Source organism: Periophthalmus magnuspinnatus, chromosome 9, assembly GCF_009829125.3.
Source record: "Periophthalmus magnuspinnatus isolate fPerMag1 chromosome 9, fPerMag1.2.pri, whole genome shotgun sequence".
Classification (NCBI taxonomy): domain Eukaryota; kingdom Metazoa; phylum Chordata; class Actinopteri; order Gobiiformes; family Gobiidae; genus Periophthalmus; species Periophthalmus magnuspinnatus.
Genome location: NC_047134.1, coordinates 22,873,746 through 22,894,138, shown reverse-complemented (window position 1 = coordinate 22,894,138; position 20,393 = coordinate 22,873,746). Strand labels below are relative to the sequence as shown.

General features: G+C 38.7%; 1 protein-coding gene across 1 annotated transcript in view; it reads right to left on the bottom strand.

Annotated features, from left to right (window-relative positions):
* Positions 1-20,393, bottom strand: part of ipo11 (importin 11) — a 239,648-nt gene that overhangs the window by 157,399 nt on the left and 61,856 nt on the right. The window contains exons 11-15 of the mRNA XM_033973089.2: positions 17,961-18,113; positions 15,471-15,514; positions 11,072-11,162; positions 10,175-10,222; positions 4,867-4,972 (exon numbers count right to left, since the gene is read on the bottom strand). Coding sequence (XP_033828980.1) covers positions 4,867-4,972; positions 10,175-10,222; positions 11,072-11,162; positions 15,471-15,514; positions 17,961-18,113 — 442 coding nt within the window. The remainder of the gene's footprint in view (positions 1-4,866; positions 4,973-10,174; positions 10,223-11,071; positions 11,163-15,470; positions 15,515-17,960; positions 18,114-20,393) is intronic.

Sequence of the window (20,393 nt, the reverse complement as noted above, 5' to 3'; positions counted from 1 at the left end):
CAATTTTTACATATAAAATGAATTCTATGTCCATTTATATATACAGTCTATGCCGCTACCATTCAGCTCTCGTCCGTCACACACCTGCTCAGATTAACTACTCAAGTGTTACGTCCTTCTTTCGTAGTTTTCAGCCCTCAGTGAATGGCATTTCTTTGCATTCTCATGTCAATCAAACAGCGCAACGGAAGCATATGGATTACAGATGGATAATCAAGAGCCAAATGAAACAGAGCATTTTTATCCTTTGGGATGGAGACTGGATTACTGCAAAATTTTTGACAGTAAACTTGGGACCTGTTAATTATTCATATAAAAGGGGACGAGGCATGGCACTGGTAAAAGCTCTTACACCACAAGACCACAGGCTCATGGAGAACGTGTCTTTAAAGGGCCCACTATGTTCTGATCTATGTTATATTGTTTCCTCGTCACAAACATACCTGGAGTTATGTTTTGTTTAACACACAAACCCTGCATTCTTGTCTTGAGTTGTTCCCTCAAACTGAAAACGCTCTGTTCCACCTTGTGATGTCATGTGGTAATACAGGAAGTGCTCCACTGTGTTTTTAAACTCCATACACCTTCACTAGAATCATCTGGATGATTTCAGACCTGGAAGTGCCTATCTCTATTGAACTAAAGGTAAAAGGAGCTGTGAAAACTACCACTTCATGACATCACAAGGTGGAACAGAACATTTTGAGCTTTGGAGATGTAGACAGACTAATAATAAAGGGTTATTAAAACATATGTGAATGAAACAAAAGACAACTCCAGGTATTCACACTGTCCTCTGGTTGTCTCCAAGGAGATGTTATTATTTAGCCTGAAATAATTCACAGTATGGCAGTTTGGCATTAAACGTCTGCCTGCATAGAGACAAGCAGGTGACTACCCCAGGGTAAGTTACAGGTCTGATCTGTGGATTGGTGACCCTGCTCAAAATAAGAATGCATTTTTTTCAAAGTGATAAAATCACTTGTAATGGAATAAATGCAAAATGCAGCCAAATACTGGCATAGTGTCAAGCATCAAAGCAATAGCCTCTCAATGGAGACAAGCATGCGGTGGACCCTGTAACATTAACGTTCCATAATGCACCTTTAATCTAGATGAGACGTCATGAAAACACACACTTTATAGCTGTACCCTTAAGAGTCGTGAAGGTAAACTGAGGACTTGTGGAGGGATGGATGGGATGTACTGGCACCTGCAATGAGTGGGCAGGATCACACACAGCTATATATATAAACACACACAGGGCGCCACCTGCAGCCGTCAGCTCAGACGTCAGAGCTGACCCTCCAGCAAACCTTGTGTGGGCTGCCCTCTTTGTTTAGGACGGTCTCTGGTCTCTGATCCCTGGTCCTTGGTCTCTGGTCTCTGGTCTCTAAGTACAGGGTCTTTGTTCTGCCCCATCACACTAACCCTCCACGACTTCACTTTTGACAACTATTATCAACGTCTGTATTTCTGTTCCAGTGATGGAGTTTTCAGAAATGTGGACTGATGTTTGGGGAGCTGTTCATAATGTGAGACAGGCTGAACTATGAAACTAGTGAAGTATGAATAAATCAAGAGCAGTTGACAATAGTGTTTGAATATTTTGACACTTAATACATATAAAAGACCTTTGCTAAAATATTAACTGTGTCAAAACTATTTTTAATACTCTGCTTAATGTGAAAAAAGCTAATTAAGCAAGTTGTATGCAAAAATGTATAGCTTTTTTCATTATTCAGTTAAATTAGATAATTACATTGATCCATATTTATTTAAAACTAATTTGCTGCCCTATGACCATAGACTGTATCTATAAAAGGGACATGGCTAACGAGCTAACCGAGCTCCAAATAGGAAATTATCATGGGCGTGCTTCCGGTCCATCGACTCCAATTAACTTTCTAATGAAAAACTGTGGCCCCTCTCTCTGTAACTGCTGCTGTCATGCTTGTCATTTTGATCATAAAACGTTCATATTAACAAGCTCTACATGATCCTGGTGTTTTTATTTTGCCATTTTGTCCGTGAATCAAGATATAAAAAGGTGCCTTCTTTCTCCGAGGTCTCTCCAGCTAGTGTTAGTAACATGTTTGATTGGCAGCGTTGCTAAGAGCCGGCTCCCAGGTAAACCAGCAGTGCAAACAGGAAGGGGCATTACCTTTAACAGCCTCGCTCCAGATTGGCTCTTTTGTTTGCTATGATACTCAAGGTCGGAGTGGAACTCGGCTCCAAATTGGCCCCTATAACTGCTGGACCTGAACACTATGGGTGACGTCACACTCACTTAGTCCACTTCTTTATACAGTCTATGCCTATGACTTAAAGGTTCAATTTGTAAGTTTTCTGGTGGGGGTCTGTCACCTGCTTGTTTTCTTGAATGTTATTGCTTTGCTGGTGGCGTTGAATAGGCCCTACTTGTCTACCCCAAGATAGAGATGTTGAATGCTGTAGTTCAAACTTAAAACTATAAACTTAGTACATTTATCCAAGCAGTTTCTTCAGTTCTGGTCAGATTACAGGTGGACACTGCCTTATATCTGTCTGAAGGGAGGAGTTAACTACACTGAAACTAACACACCTATTTGTTTACAGTTTCATTTTGTTGACTAGGTCTTGTGTGATCTGTGCCTGAGTCATACTTCGCATAATCATTCAGGCCCCTAATGGGTGCTCTTGCAACTATTAGCACACTTGCTATTAGCATACTGGCTATTGTTTTCCTTGCTTAAATTTAGGTCTGAAGATGGAGTTATAAATAGGAGATAAATTATGTCTAACGCCCCCATTCCTGTTCAAAGATGGATTGTCTGTGGTAACAAAAATGGCCTCCTTATATGTCCCATATTAGACTATTTCCTGATTTATATTCTAATGTTTCCTCATCACATACATACCTGGAGTTGTGTTTTGTTCCATTCACACGTTTAACACACAAACCCTGCATATTTCGGCTGAGTTCTTCTCTCAAACTGACCTCAAACCACCTTGTGATGTCATGTGGTAATACAGGAAATGCTCCACTGTGGCTTTAAACTCCATGCACCTTCATTAAAATTTGGATAACTTCATCCCTGGAATTTCCAATCTCTACTGAACTACAGATAAAAGGAGCTGTTAACTTGAAAACTACCACTCCATGACATCACAAGGTGGAACAGAGCATTTTGAGCATTAGAGATGTAGACAGACTATTAATTAAAGGGTTACTCAAACATGTGTGAATGGAACAAAACACAACTCCAGGTATGATTTTAATGAGAAAACAGCATTCTAACATATCTTAAAGCTCATAAGAGTGAAGTTTGTGTAATATAGGCCCTTTAACTTCCTTCTCAAACTTCTTTTGTTCAGTACTTCACTATCTTCAAAGGAGTGGTTAGCGGCCATTTTAACACATTATCCCGCCTTATACATGGCTTCATCTTGGCTCTTTAATGCGCTTGGAAATAATTAATAGCTGCACTGAGGTTAATAGCCAATTAGTTTGCCTTGCGTGGAGAAGATGTTAAACACACCATTCACTAGACAGCACTAATGACATGAACGCTAGCCGATTAGCCAGCACCAGATTCACATCACAAGACATGGGACTTTTCCTTTAATTTGAGCATTGTCGCATTTGAAAATTACTTAAGAAAGAAGCCAGACAAAACAGCAGCTTTGAGTGGCAGAAAAATGAGCTGAGCCAGCCACAACGAGAGGCCTATTATTAAAGTTACATCCGGCTTCGGTTTCAGGTCTGGATATTACAGAAATTGTAATGATTTTACTCTAACCTGCTCATTTATATAAAAAGACATTTTTGTGTTTATCTTTCAATCAGACACCTAATTGTGTGACTTTTTACTAAGACAATCCATCTTTGAACAGGAATGGGGCCTTGGACATCGTCTATCTCCAATTTATAACTCCATCCTTAAACCTGTATCAAAACAAAGAAAGAGGGCAAGCCTGTATGTCAATAGATGTGAGAGGATCCATTAGGGGCCTGAAAGATTATGCGAAGTATGACTCAGGCACAATTCACACTCAGCCAACAAACAGAAACTGTAAACAAACATGTGTTAGTTAACTCCTCCCTTCAAACAGATATAAGGCAGTGTCCATCAGTAATCTGACCAGAACTAAAGAAGCAGCTTGGATGAGCAGCGAAACATCTTCACTCCTACAACTTTTTTTGTCCAGTTAATATGGATCATACCTGGATGACTGAGGCATTACACAGATGACTTTTTTATGTTGGATTCCCTTCCAGTCTCAAATGGATATATTTATCCACAGTAGAAGTGAAGTGATTAGAGCAAATGATACGTTTTTTTTCATGGCCGATGCCGACTGTTTAGAATCCAGAGCTCTGCCGATATGTTTGCGCCAATATATAGGGCCAGGATTGATCATCTTCCCCATAAATATTTGCCTGGGATCCAGAATACACACTTCAATACTTTATATAGATGTGAGTTTGGTCACTGGTGAATCTCCCTGTTTTCAAATTGGTGTGATTGACAGGTGGATTAGCCAATAAAGGACATGCATAATTCTAGTGAAGGTGTATGGACTTTAAAGACACAATGGAGCACTTTCTGTATTACCCCGCACCATCACAAGGTGGAATAGAGTGTTTTCTGTTTGAGAGAAGAATTCAGCCCAAATATGTAGGCTTTGTGTGTTAAACATGTCTGAATGAAACAAAACACAATTCCAGGTCTGTTTGTGATGAGGAAACTATAACATGGATCAGAAAATAGCGTAATATGAGTCCTTTAAAGCTCATAAAAGTCATTTTTGTCCTTTCTACATGATATATTTGATATTTGTGTCTTTGAGAATCACTACTGTATAAGAGAAACAGCTCCATACCTGTGATGACTGACTTGCAGCTCTCCAAGCAGCTGGTTCTTGAACCACTGGTCAAAGTCCACATTATCAAAGAGTTCATACGCAGCCAGCCCCACCGCGTTGTATACTGCAAACATATAGAAAAAAAAACAGAAAATACATAAATACAACACTGCAAACAAAGTAGAAAAAACAGTAGAAATGTTGACTAAAGTGTGCAATTTGCTAAACAACTCCACTACAACAGTTGGCCCATTATGATTAATGATGTAAAGAGAGAAAGAGTTAAGATGGCAGACAGACATAACAGCTAGAAACCTCTGTGTGGGTGTAGCATGGTTAGCCATTTGTGGAGACAATGTTTAGAAATGCCTTAAAGGGCTAGTATTCAATTTTGAACTGTCCCTTCCCAGGCAGTTGCTTCCTTATGGGCCTCATCAAACAAAATGTCTTTTTAAAATTTATAGGTGCAACAGTAGTTCAGTTGGTAGTTTGTTCATTAATCCAAAGGGTGGAGGTTTGAATTACACTCTTGACATAAACATCATTGGTAGAGAGGTAAGATCTACTGACCCACAGGTCCCACAGATGAATCCTGTCGTTGTCCTTGGGCAAGACACTTAACCCCCTTCGCCCCCAGTGTCTGTGTACCCTGGTATATGAATGTTTGTGTGAATGGGTGAGTGGTTCCTTGATGTAAAGAGCTTTGAGTGGTTTGAAAGTGGAAAACCTCTATATAAAATGTGACTATTTACCATATACAAGAACAAGAATAAGTTTCAGAATGAATGGTCCCTTCCCAGGCAGTTCCTCCCTTATGGTGCTCATCCAACAAAATGTCTTTTAAAATTATACACAGTCTCTTTCAGTTTTTTTTTCATAAATGGTTGCCTTTACAAGATTCCCTATGGACTATATGAGTTTTCCTGAAGAAGAAATAAAAGTCAGGTACAGACCATAGACTGTATATAAATGGACATAGCAAACCTGCTAACCGCCGCATTCCAATAGGAAGTGAGCATGGGCGCACTTCCGGCTCCATTGACTGTGGCTCCAATTCACTTCTCTCTCTGTAACTGCTGCTGTCAGACCCGTCATTTTGGTCTTAAAAAGTTCATATTAATCAGCTCTACATCCTGGTCTTGGAATTTTTATTTCGCTATTGTGTCCATAAATCAAGATACGAACAATAATAACAGACAAATCAGCTGCTCTTTCTCCGAGGTTGCTCCCGCTAGTCTTAGCAACAGGTTTGACTGACAGCGTTGCTAAGTGCCCACTCTCTGCTAAACCAGTGGTGCAGGCGGGAAGGGGCATTACCTTCAACAGCTTCACTCCGAATTGGCTCTTTGGTTGCTATGATAATCACAATCTGAATTCCAAATATGGAACTCAGCTGCAAATTCGCACCTATAACAGCTAGCCTCAATGAGCTTCATTTGACTGGAGACGAACGCTATGGGTGACATCACACTATCTTAGTCCACTTCTTTATACAGTCTACAAGCAAGTACAAGCCCTTAAAATAAGTGAGTCAGAAGACCAATAAGAGCGGCAGAAAACAGTATTTTGAACCAGGGATCTTCTAGTTACTTTACCTATAAATCGTTGCTCTGTGTCCTGTTTTAGATTCCTTCATCATTATTATTATTGTCATCATCATCATCATCATCATCTGTGTGAAGAGGTATAGGGGAACTAATCAGGTAGGAGCGTTGTCAGTTCGGTCTTACACAGGAAAATGCAAGTCATTAGCAGGTGCCGTTATACAGCTGTCGAGACCATCAAAACTGACAGAGCGGCTGCTTCACAGACAGAGCCAAACCAGAACATCTGTGAGCTCTGAAAATGGTCCAGGCAGGTGGCTACTATAGACCACAGTCGGGTACTAACACGGGCCATCTCCTCACTTGAGTCATTAAGCTCCAACTGTGCGTGAGCTTTTGGATTTTAGGTAAATTTTTTCATTTATTTTATTAATTTGTTTATTTGAAGGAAGGTCTTAATATGCATTACTGTGAATTTAGCAGTACTAACTATAAATCTAGAGGTTTAAAATGTATCAAAAAAAAGTTTGAAATATTAGCATCGTGACAAGGACTTGATACGCAATACTGATTTTGAAATTTATTTCAATTCAATTTTATTTCTTTTCTCATTTAAAACAACTTGAGTTGACCAAAGTTATTCACATAAAAGTCAAGAAAAAACAATTATACAGATAACATGATACAAAGGAAAAGAACAATAAAACCCCAATATCTCCTGTCTAGGTAGTATAAAATGCCAGGGAGAAGAGGTGGGTTTTCAGGCGATAATACCAAAATGATAATTAAAAAAAATTCTTTCTTTAGACAATAGAATGTGATTTTCTACATTAAATGGTAGTACTTTCTTTTATATTCCCATGTGTCCTTATATCTGTGTAATCCCGCAGTCGTCCAGGAAGGTTCCATAGTGGTACATGGGTGTATACTAGTCTATGTGTCTTATACTTGTTCTGATACAGCTCAAGATCATTCTAAAGCTATTCAGGAAAGGTTCATTTCTGTCCTGTGAGTGGGATTTTTTTACTATTGATACCTGCTCAAATGAGTATCTAGCTTCGATACTAGTTTTAGCATCCACTAGTATCTGATTTTTCAAACTTTTATTACCTATAAAGCTTTAGGTGTAGAATGCCAGCAACATACAAAACAACCAAACATGAATACACAATACACAGAAATTTACATACGCTATATAAAAAGACACAGTCGCTTTTTTTTCCTCATTGTCTGACAAGAAATCAGACAATACTTTTCTAGTTTTAGTATTACCAAAAATATTTGTATTTGTTAAATGTCAAAATAACGAGAGGATTTTTTTTTTACACAGAGAAGCAGTGTGTTCAGGTGTGCCTGCACATCATAAACTGTATATATAAATGGACGTAGCTGCTAGCCGCCACGTTCCAAATAGGAAGTGAGCATAGGTGCACTTCCGGCTTCAATGACTCTGGCTCCAATTCACTTTCAATTGAAAAACGTGGCCCCTCTTTCTGTAACTGTTGCTCTCAAACTCGTCATTTTGGTCTTAAAATGTTTGCATTAAACCGCTCTACATCCTGGTGTATTTATCTCACTATTGTGTCCATAAATCAAGAAGAACATTAATAAGTAGCCAAATCAGGTGCCTTCTTTCTCTGAGGTCGCTCCTATTAACATTTGTAACAGGTTTGATTAACAGTGTTGCTAAGCGCCCACACCGCTGGTTTAGCAGGGAGCGGGTGCTTAGCAACACTGTCACTGTCGGGAAGGGGCGTTTCCTTCAACAGCCTGGTTCCAAATTGGTTCTTTGGTTGCTATGGTACTCGCAGTCGGAATTCCTAAATTCGTCCCTATAACTGCCTCCTCGATGAGCTTCATTTGACTGGAACCAAACACTATGGGTGACTTCACACTCACTTAGTCCACTTCTTTATACAGTCTATGCTTCAAACACATTTACAGATGGGTCTCTAATAAACCCAAATGTCAATAAACCAATCAAAAGCTTCTAAAGACGTGACATCCATGTCTGTGTTTTTCCAAATTGTTCATGAAAAGTTGTCTAAAAAAATCCTTCTCTCATTATTCTGGCATTTAGCAAGTAGAATTTTTGGTAATCTTAATTGACCTAAACCAGGAAATGTTTAGTCTGATTTCATGTCAGACAGTGAGTAAAAAAAGTCTCTGTGTCTTTTTTACAGTGCATGTAAACTTCTGGGTTCAACTGTAGGACAAGTATGAGGCAGAATACACAGATGAATTGGCATCACAGCCTCAGGGAATGTTGATGACATCAGCCGGAAATTACCATCTGAAAGCCATTTAGTTTTTTAATGACCACAACTGAATTAAATCTAAAATTGTGAGGTATAACTTAGGGTTAAAGATATCTTGATTAAGCCCCAAGTGAACATACCCAATTATGATAAGTTTGTTTTATTTTTAATTACTTAATTTAGCCGCCTTTTTAAGTCAGGCCTATTCTGCAAAACTGACTTTTCAGAGCTTTTAACCATGTTCCAGTTGTTTCTTCACATTGAGCCTCTGAAGTTGTATTTGCAGTGATTCAGTTTTGAATAATCATTACTCACGTATTTTCAATCTCCCCTCGTTTTCACCTCCATCAGTACACGCCCACAGTGACGTACGCACTTCCTTCTCTGGTTTTATTTTCTTAATCGGTGATACCCATAGGACTCGGCAGCGTAGCTTTGTCATTTTGGTTCAACTGAAAAAAAATGGGCTGCTCGCTAGTGTGATGTGCAGCTATCCATAGGAGGGGCCGACAGCATGTGGCGCTTTGTTGTGATGATGTTTACGTTAATGAAACTAACACAATAATTTCCTCTATATATTCCATCTCTTTTCTCTATTATTTCATTCTGACACATTTAAAGAGAATACATGTTTGTGCTGTTATAATGATATCCTTAAGTTGAAAAGTGCCGTCCTGTTGTTCATACTCAGCCATTACCTCCTCAGCCTTCTGCCTTGCCCACAGTTACACGGGGCTGCAGCTCATCACCAGAGACTGTGGTTTTATCCGCTCTGTCAAACCCACCACTGCGATCCCCACGGGAATCCAGATATGATACAAGTCTCTCCCTCAGCCTTAGAAAAGAGTCTAAATACATGCTGTGCTTGTGGAGCAACAAATAGAAAAATAAGAAAGAGCAGAGTGTTTCTCAAACTATGGTGCCTGTACCGACGTCACCCACAGCGTTCGATTTATCTCTTATAAATGTTCACATCTTTATTTACAGACACGGTAGTGAAATAAAAATACCAGGATCATGTAGAGTGGGTTAATACGACCATTTTAAAATCAAATGGCGAGCCTGGAAGCAGCAGTAACAGAGAGAAAGGCCACGTTTTTTTCAATAGAAAGTGAATTGGAGCTGATGGACCCTGAAGTGTGCCCATGATTACTGCCTGTCCATTTATAGTGACATGTTTTGATTTCCTGTCTGTAGCCATCATCAGAAGAGTCATGTGATGTTGCAGTGGCGTGTCTTGTCAGCTGATTTACACGGTCTTCCTCTTGGAAACGTGCCCATAATACACCAAACTGACACGAGCGGCATTCTTACTTTCCCACACTTGGCATACTGTTCTGAAGAAGTCGGACAGCAGAGGGCGCTAAAAGGAAGATGGCGCCAAAATCAGCTGGCAAGACACGTCATGGCAACATCACATGAGTCTTCTGATGATAGTAGAAGTAGGCGAAACATAAAAACAAAAACGTAATTTGAAGAAAACCAGACCAAATGGACCTTTTTCGAACGATATAATGAACTCACCTGCATCCTTCATCAGTAGCTGGACAGAGTCTTCTGCGTTGGTTGGACCTGAAACAAAACGAATTGTCACAAACATTTCAAGAAACAATTAAGAAACATGACTCCGTGTGTTTTTCAAAACTGAGCATTTCATCTAATTTAATCTGGATTTAAAGGAGAAAAAAATCCTTTTATACAAGGATTTAGTTCATTAGAGCTGCCTTTAACAATAACACTACAACACTCACTCACTTCCTATTTGGGACGCGGTTAGCAGGTTAGTTAGGTCCATTTATATAAACAGTTTATATGTAAAACGCCGACACCAAAAGAAGCCATACTTGTAGAGCAAAAGTGCACAATATAACCTGCTTGTTTCCATATAGATATTTATGGCTTCATCTACAATGTTGCACAGTATGGCATTAAACTTATCTCCATAGAGACAACCGGATGAATAAAGCCACCAGGTAAAGTTACAGGTTACATCTGTGGAGAGGCGATCCCACTCCCAGCTGTGCCTGTTCAGATAACATCAATGCAACACTGCGGAACAAGCAATAGTATCTCCATGGAGACTAGCAAGTAGCAGACCCTGCACCAGAAAACCTTCATAATGCGGCTTTAATATTAAGAATACCTTCCCTAAAACTGGTAACTGGTCACATTTTTATATTGCGCTTTTCCACCTTCAAGGCACTCAATGCTCTTTACATCAAGGAACTACTCACCCATTCACACACACATTCACACACATATTCACACACCCATTCACACACACATTCATACACCCATTCACACACACACATATTCACACACATATTCACACACACATTCATACACCAGTGTAGGCAGTAAGCTTCGGATCAGTGGACAAACTACTATGTGCTACTTTATAAAATAAAATAAGTGAATGACCTTGTAGATTCTGCACCATCTCGAGCAGCACCGGGGTCAGAGTCTGGCTGTAGTTGTGAAAGATGTCCAGAAACAAAACTTCTGTGCAGGGCTGAAAATACAGAGAAGAAAGGGCAAACACGTAAATGAACAAAACCCCCAAAATAAATAAATAAATAAAAACAAAAGCCTGAAAACACCACAGGACTACAGGGGGATTAAAGCCAAACCAATATGTTGTTGTTAGTTGAATTTTTGTGATACTGCACCTGTGAAGCGCCGTTCTTTTTTAATACGCTCTATAAAACAACACTACAGTGCCCCCTATAGTCCAATCAATCTTTGCCCTTAGTCTAAAAAACAAGCAAATGTTTATGTAATCTTTAAAGGTCCTATAATGTGCAAAATTGACTATTGTGAGCTTTAAGCCATGTTATAATGTTGTTAAATGTTAATGTTGTTTTTGTTTCATTCACACATGTATAAATAACCCTTTATAATTAGTCTGTCTACATCTTCAAAGTTCACAATGCTCTGTTCCACCTTGTGATGTCATGTAGCAGTAGTTTTCAAGTTAGCAGCTCCTTTTAGCTTTATTTCAGTAGAGATTGACACTTCCAGGCCTGAAATTATCCAAGTGATTTTAGTAAAGGTGTATGGAGTTTAAAAACACAATGGAGCACTTTCTGTATTACCATATCAGAAGGTGGAACGGAGTTTTCTGTTTTGTAGAAACTAAATACTACGCAGGGATTGTGTGTTAAAGATTTGCTTCATTCACAAAACAATTTCAGGTATGTTTGGTTTGTGGTGAGGAAACACAACATAACATAGATCAGAAAAGAGCTCAATATGGGACCTTGAACCCGTCCAGTACGCATTAACTGATATATTTATTCCAAAATATGTGTATGATAAAATTATTCAAATGAGGCTTGGTAATTTCACACAGCAAAATATTTATTCATAGATCAGACACTGGGAGATAAACAGACACTTGACCTCTACAAAAGTCAATGCATTGGCTACAGCATATTCCAGTGTTTTCTGTATGTTTTTCTATTGAAGTTTATATATAGATCTTACACAAAATCTATATCACTGCTTACACTGAGTCAACATGTCAGTGCACATGCGCAATTGTATGTTTATACTTGAGGTCAAAGGTTAAATGAGGTCAGCGAATGAGTCACTCGGTTCTTTTGTATGGAGAGCAGGGGGTCATCTCTAATTAGCCATTACAATTGGTGGCCATGGAACCAATGAACCAAGAGTGACATTTTATGTATGTTCTAGTTTAAGCACTGCCCTGGACTGTATGTGTCGATGACCAGGTCAGGAGCAGACGCAAATGGAAAGAAAAAACAACGCTTCTGAATAGATAGTGTTTAATTCTAAAATACATATTATGTGTTTTATGGTTTAAAATAGAGAGCCAAAGATAAAGGCCAGCTTCTTTTAGCTGAAAAAGCGATCCATACATTTGTAACATGGCATATGTCTTATTGTGACTCTTTGTCTGTGCGGCTGGCCAGGGCTTTCTGCAGCACTTACAGAATGTCCACAACGCTGCAGCTCGTCTGCTCACAAAAGCTAAGACTCCCATATCAGATCAATTCAAAATGTTATGTTACTGTGTTTAAATGTGTGCACTTTATGTGTCCTCTTTATTTGAGGGAGTTATTGCTGAAAACTCACCTCTTCTCCCTGACATCTAATACTAGTTACACTTTATATTTTGGCATTTTATTGTTCTTTTCCTATGTATTGTGTTATCTGTATATATGTTTTTGTTGACTTTTATGTGAAGCATTTTGGTCAGCTGAAATTGTTTTAAATGTGATATAGAAAAATGTATCCATAACTTCATATTTTCACTTTGTCTGCTCAAAAAGACAATTCATTGAGGACAAACTGGAGGCTGTTGGAGGTAATATGCCTTTCTTTAATTAATGTTCGTATCTTGATTTAGAGACACAATACCAAAATAAAAATACCAGAATCACGTAGAGCAGGTTAATACGAACATTTTAAGACCAAAATAATGAGGTTGACAGCAGCAATTAGAGAGAGAGGCCACAGTTTTTCAATAGAAAGTGAATTGGATCGATGGAGCGGAATGTTCATGCTATATATAGAGTCTATGGATGTCACCTATTACCAATAACCCATTCTGATCTTAATTTTAGGAAGATAAACAAGACTTGTATATATGAAAAAAAGGAAAAAAAAAGTTTATTCTTCCAAAGTCTAAACTGTGCTCAAAACACATGCTTTTACTGACAGAGGACGAGCTGTAAACCTCTTGATTAAAACAACCCAAGATGATCATTAACAATTAGAAAAGCCTGGATCTCGATTTAATTAAAATTCTATTAAGTTTTAAGCCTTCACAAAAAGCTCTAAGGTCCTGAATTAGGGATGTGAGATTAATTGCAAACGATAATTTGAAAGGCCACAATTAGCAAGTCAAAAAGGCTGCAGTTAACTTATTACAATTTCTGTAAACAAATGTTCTCTCACCGTGGAGGCTTGTCATTTAAAACCCAACTCTGGTTTAATCTAGAGTGAACATGGTCTGAAATGTGGTTCTTATATCTGTGTGCTGTAAATTAACCAAATGTGGGTGTGTTTAAATTAAAATGTTTGTATTGACCATAGGTTCCTGAAAAAAGTGCTGTTTAAATCCATTTTGTATTTTGTCTTGAGTCTAAAAAATGTATCAAAATGTGTTTGCGAATCTGGTCATTGTGTCACCGCGGTAACTGCTTAACAGTCATTCATACTGCCACGTCAGAATTACATAATTTGCCTGAAATATCCAACTTAGTTTAGCCTTATCCTATATTAAGCATTATTCAGGAATTTTAAGGGATTCATGGACATTTTATTTCACCTTTTGTTACTCAAACCTAAAATAATAGTCCTGGTTTAGTCCCAGTTTAGTCCCAGTTTAGTCCCAGTTTAGTCCCAGTTTAGTCCCGGTTTAGTCCCGGTTTAGTCCCGGTTTAGTCCCGGTTTAGTCCCGGTTTAGTCCCGGTTTAGTCCCGGTTTAGTCCCGGTTTAGTCCCACTTTAGTCCCACTTTAGTCCCACTTTAGTCCCACTTTAGTCCCACTTTAGTCCCGGTTTAGTCCCACTTTAGTCCCACTTTAGTCCCACTTTAGTCCCACTTTAGTCCAACTTTAGTCCAACTTTAGTCCCACTTAAGTCCCACTTAAGTCCCACTTAAGTCCCACTTAAGTCCCACTTAAGTCCCACTTAAGTCCCACTTAAGTCCCACTTTAGTCCCACTTTAGTCCCACTTTAGTCCCACTTTAGTCCCACTTTAGTCCCACTTTAGTCCCACTTAATCTCACTTAATCTCACTTTGGTCTCACTTTGGTCTCACTTTGGTCTCACTTTGGTCTCACTTTAGTCTCACTTTAGTCTCACTTTAGCCCCACTTTAGCCCCACTTTAGCCCAACTTGAGATCTCTCATCCTACCCTCACTTATATCCTGAGCTTTGGGTAACGACCAAAAGCACATGGTGGCGGATACAAGTGGTTAAATGAGTTTCCTCCAGTAGACCAAGGATGGACCCAGGAATCGTTGGAGAAACTATGGGAACCCCTCTGCGTCCTATCATAGGAGCTGGCGAAAGTGTCTGGGGAGTGGCAAGTCTGGAATTCCCTGCTTGGACTGCTGAACCCTTGAGCCTTCCCCAGATAAGAGGAAGAAAAAAATTGAATGGATGGAGGGAGGTTCTAATGGACAAGATGGTAGTAGAGTCTGGAGAGGGAACTGTCAAAATGTGTTTACAGTGTTCTCTGATCCAGTTTGACAAGGTTGTGAATGAGTTTGTACTAAATTCAAATAAGATAAAGTCATCAGCTGCTTTGGATTCATATAAAAAAACATTAAAAACGCATACCAGTCGATCTTTAATCGATACAGTAACATTAAAACCAGTATAATACGTCTCATTTCTAATCAAACATGAGTATTTCACAGGTATTAATGTAGAAATCCTGTTAAAATCTGCAGCTAATAAACAAGTTTCCGAAACAGCAGTGCTCCTCAAAACAGTAGGGGGCAGGTTTGTCATGGCATTAAATGAATCGCAGAGTGGAGGAGGGGGAGGAGGGATTGACTTAAAAAAAATAATCAAATAAAGGAAAAAGTGGATGGGAGATTATGCCCTGACTCAAACAGCTGAAGATAAGCCAGAGCTGCCTGGGATCTGAAGGCTAGAACCCGGGGGACCGCCGAGAGCGTGGAGATGTCTAAAACTACTCGCTGCCTCTGAACTAAACTCTGCAGAATATATATATAAGTAAATATGGCCCCCGCTGAGAAGAACACATGAATATTTCAACAGATGTGAGAAATGCGAATGAGCCAAATTGGGTATTGTTGCAAAGCTGTGTTTTGACTTACCCTCAAACTGTACTTCCAGGAGTCACCGCCGGTTTCTTCGACAGCTGAGAAGAAGAAGACAAAGAGGATGAGAATCTAGAGAGTTTTTAAATATTTAAAGAGCCAATATTACGACATGTTCTGATCTGTTATAAAGTTTCCTCATCACAAACAAACTTGTGTCCATGAAACAAAACACCACTCCAGGTCTAACACACAAACCCTGCAGATTTAGGCCATGGAAAACACTTACTTAATAAAGGAAGCACTCCACTGTGTTTTTAAACTCCATACACCTTCACTCGAATCATTTGGATAATTTCAGCTGTGGAATTGCCCGTCTCTACTGAACTAAAGGCAAAGGAGCTGTTAACTTGAAAACTACCACTTCATGAAATGACGAGGTGGAACAGAGCATTTTGAGCTTTGAAGATGTAGCCAGACTAATAATAAAGGATTATTCAAACATGTGTGAATGAAACAAAACACAACTCCAAGTATGTTTTTGAGGAGGTAACAGTATTATATCATTGCTTAAAGCTCAATTTATGTTATATGGGACCTTTAAATGATACAAAAATCTAGTCGAATCCCAAACAAACCAAGAAATACAAAAGAATATATATAATAAATGGGACTGAAGATGGAAATTAGCCACATTAGCTATAACTTTACATATTTACATTCTTAAGTGTAAATTAACACCCTGCTATCCCTTTACAAATAAACAAAAACAAGACATAGGTTATCATTAGCAAAAATTAGCAATAGGTTTGACTGACAGCATTGCTGAGCACCCGTTTCCTGCTATATCAGCGGTGTGCTAAATCAACAGCCTGGCTCCAGATTGGCTCTTTGGTTGCTATGATACTCGTGGTTACGATTCCAAACGTGGAACTGCGCTAAAAATTCGGCCCTATAACTGCGAGCCCTGATGAGCTTCATTTGACTAGAGCCAAACGCTACGAGTGAAGTCACACTCATTTAGTTCTTACCAAAGGCTGTAAAAAGAAAAGGACTGACAAACTTTTAAATAGACAGTATCATTAAAAGCCATGAGCTGTAACAAATAAACAGCAGAAAGCAATAAGCCATAAAAGTGACTTATTCAAGCTTCTACAGCTCAAATCTTATACTACGACAAAAATAACAAAATTCTCCAAATTTTTGCAAAGAAAATGTACAAATGATAAATATTGAGTCCCAAAACATATATGTTGGTGATGGAAATAGAGCAATGCATAAGGGTCCTTGAAGTTCTCTCTGCTGCTGCTATTGAGACAAAACAATGATTTTCACAAAGGTCAGTGAATTTAATCAAATTTTAATCAGGATTCAGTCATTTCTTATTGTGAATGATATCTTTGAGTCTTTTTAATCAAGGGATTTACAGCCAATCCTCTATCTGTAAAAATGTGGTTTGGAGTCAGACTGAGAAAGAAATTTGACTTTTTTTTAATAGAAAAATGGCAATGATTAAAATTCTATAATTTATCTTCGTGCTTTTTTTTTATTTTTTATTTTTAGATTTTAATAAGAAAGAAAAAATCTAATCGAAAAGGCCTGAATCTCACATAACTAATTTATATTCTGACAAGACCTGCCCCTAGAAATTTAAATAAAGGTCACTGAAATAATCATAAACAAAACCCATTTGTATAAGTGTGTTTTCACTGGGTTTTAAAGACTATTGTGCATTCGGGTGTTTGCAAAATATTAAAGTTAAAAAGTTTAATGGAATAAGAATCAAGCAAAACGTAAACTAAATGTAAACATATAGTCAAGTAATGTAGTAGTAGCCACAGTATGTAACTTTTTAGACTAAAATAGACTAAAATACAAGGATATAGTTTTTTATTTTATTTTTTTGAAACATGTGAGCTGGGAGTGGGGTTCCATCTCCACACACCTGACTGTTTCCATGTTGTTCCTTTAGCTATAAAGTCCCACATTATGCATTATTAAGCCCATTTATGTCCACAGAGAATGTCCCAGTGTATGGTTTTATCTTTCTATTTCCATGTGATCATAAAGGTAACATGCAACCTCCAGAAATTTACACAATGTAGTTTTAAACAACATATTTTACAACATTGTTTCAAAATTTCACCTGAATTACATGACATGGAAGTGATTCATGTTTTTGTCAGGAATCACAGACGGTGTATATAAATGCACATAGCTAACCTGCTCGCCGCCATGTTCCAAAGAGGAAGTGAGCATGGACGCGCTTCCGACTCCATCAACTCTGGCTCTAATTCACTTTCTATTGAAAAACTGTCACCCCTCTCTCTGTGACTGCTGCTCGTCATCTTAAAATGTTCGTGAGCTTCATTCGACAGGAGTCAAACTTAGTCCACTTCTTTATACAGTCTATGGTGTCAGACTTTAGACATCTACATACTCATTGACAAACGTTCAGATTTAGTTTTGACCTTATAAACTAAACTTTTCTTATCACAACTTGACAACAGCAGAGAGGTGAGTAGAACAGATTGGTCTAGTTATTACCGAAGCTCTCTGGGTCCTCTTCCCACATGGCCAGCTCCTCCTCGGTGAGCAGGAGGTAGTGCGAGACCAGCCTGCGCCCAATTTCAGCGAGTGTGGGGTGTGTGAAGAACGCCGTCTTGATCCTGTGAGCTTCCAAACTCTCTGGTTTACTGTCTGCGAAGAGGAGAAAGAGAACGGGGTGAAAAACACAAAAAGATAAGTGTGATAATTCCAAGTTCATGGTGACGTAAAAGTCCTGGCAACGTGACGCCCAAAGGAGGTGCAGTACATAGAGTAAGAGTCCAGGGTGTTTTGATACTAATCCTCACTTTGAATTCACACAGCAATTCGCACAGACACAAGAGTCCAGGAAAACAGACGGGCCATTTTGAGAACGGCTTATGTTTCCTACAAGCACAAATTCAAAACATAAACACACAATCTACTAATACAACATCCAGTTTTAATATTTTTGTGTAACTTTTCTCTTAAGGTGTCTGCTACCTGCTCATCGTCTCCATGGAAATGTAACAGCTTTGGCTTGAATGTTTTAATAGCATGGCGTTAATCTTACTTGGCTTCATTAAATCAGACCTATCATCCAAACTGGACTTTTCAGAGCTTTTAATCATGTTCTAGTTGTTTCTTCTCATTGAGCCTCTGAAGTTGTATTTTGAGTGATGTTGAGTCATGTTTGAGTAATCTTTAATCACTTATTTTCAAGACGCCATTTTCCTGATCTACCCCCGTTTTCACCGCCACAGGTACGCCCACTGTGACGCCCGCACTTCCTTCTCCAGTTTTGTTTTCTTAACCGGTGATATGTGCAGGATTTGGCATTATGTAACTTTTCTAGTGGAGTGTCGGCCACCTGCTCATGGTCTCCACGGAAATGTTATTGCTTTGCCTAGAATGTTTTACAGTATGGCATTAATCTTAACTAGCTCCATTAGGGAAAGTAGACGATACCACCAGGACAAGCTACAGATCAGATAAGTGATTTGAAGAGATCAGACTTTGACAAGGAGGTTCCACCACGGCATTCACTATATCCACTTATCATTCAGTATATAAGCTGGAACTACATTTTTGGGGTCAGTATTTATCATGTGTACTTCTTCTTTGCACTACTGGCAAATTTGTGGTTATTTTTTGGCAATATGATAAGATTTAAGCTGTAAAAAATTTAACTAATAACGTATATGATTCATTACAGATGAAAACTAACGACTTAAGTGTTTCATTCAGTGTTTCATTTCAGCTAACGATTTTGAACAATATTGTAGATTTAGAATAGTTTTTGTGGTGTAAATCTGCTCTTGGGATTTGTGTTAGTGGCATAAATTAGTTTCAATATTGTCGTTTATTGTTGATATTCACTTCAGCGATATATATCAAACTCCTCTCTCTCTCTCCTCCGCTCTCTTCTCCTCTCCCTCCTCCTCTTTCTCTGTGGAGCGTTACCTCACAAACAAATCAAATCAGATTTTCTAGTTTATCTCCGACTGAGGTTATAACCATCGCTTTAAGCCAGAAAAGTTCCCATAAAAGAAAGTATAGCATCTGAACTTACGTCGAATATGAGATTTAAGTTAATCGGTCACATCCATAGACTGCAGATATAAATTACATACCTAACCTGCGAGCTGGCACTTTTACGGCTCTATCGACTCTGGTTCCAATTCCCTTTACACTGAAAACCCATCACCAGTTTCTCTGTAACTGCTGATGTCCGGCGTCGTCATTTTGGTCTTAAAATGTTCGTAATAACCTGCTCGACGTGATCCTGGGGTTTTTATTTCACGATTGTGTCCATAATTCAAGATATGAACATAAAAACTGACAAATCAGGCACCTTCTTTCCCTGAAGTAGTGTTAGCAACAGGTCACTTTCAGTCACTTTGTCAACTTCTTTATAGAGTCTATGGTTTACATCACAACTCCTTCTAAAGGTGTATGGAAACTGTGGTATTAAGTTGCATGGGTTCAGCTCCGTTAGCTAACGACGCTCAGGGCTAACATCTTCAGTAAGACATGTGCTGCACAGACCCGGGGAGCTGTCAGAACAAAGAGCAAGCCTGAGTTCGATGAGTAATGAAGCACTAGAGGCCGTGAGGGTTTGAAATAAACATGAGCTGGTGAGGGACTGCCACTTTCACACTACAGCACTGTGGCGTTTCAAACATGACCTCTCAGAGAACGTCTCCATTAGCTTTACAGTTACCATAAGGTCTTAATAGAAATGTTAAAAATGACTCTTGTGAGCTTTACGGCATGTTATAATGTTAAATCCTCCAAAACATACCTAGAGTTGTGTTTTTTTCATTCACACATGTTTGAGTAAAACTTTATTATTAGTCTGTCTACATCTCCAAATCTCAAAACACTCTGTTCCACCTTGTGATGTCATAAACCTGTAGTTTTCAAGTTAACAGCTCCTTTTACCTTTGGTTC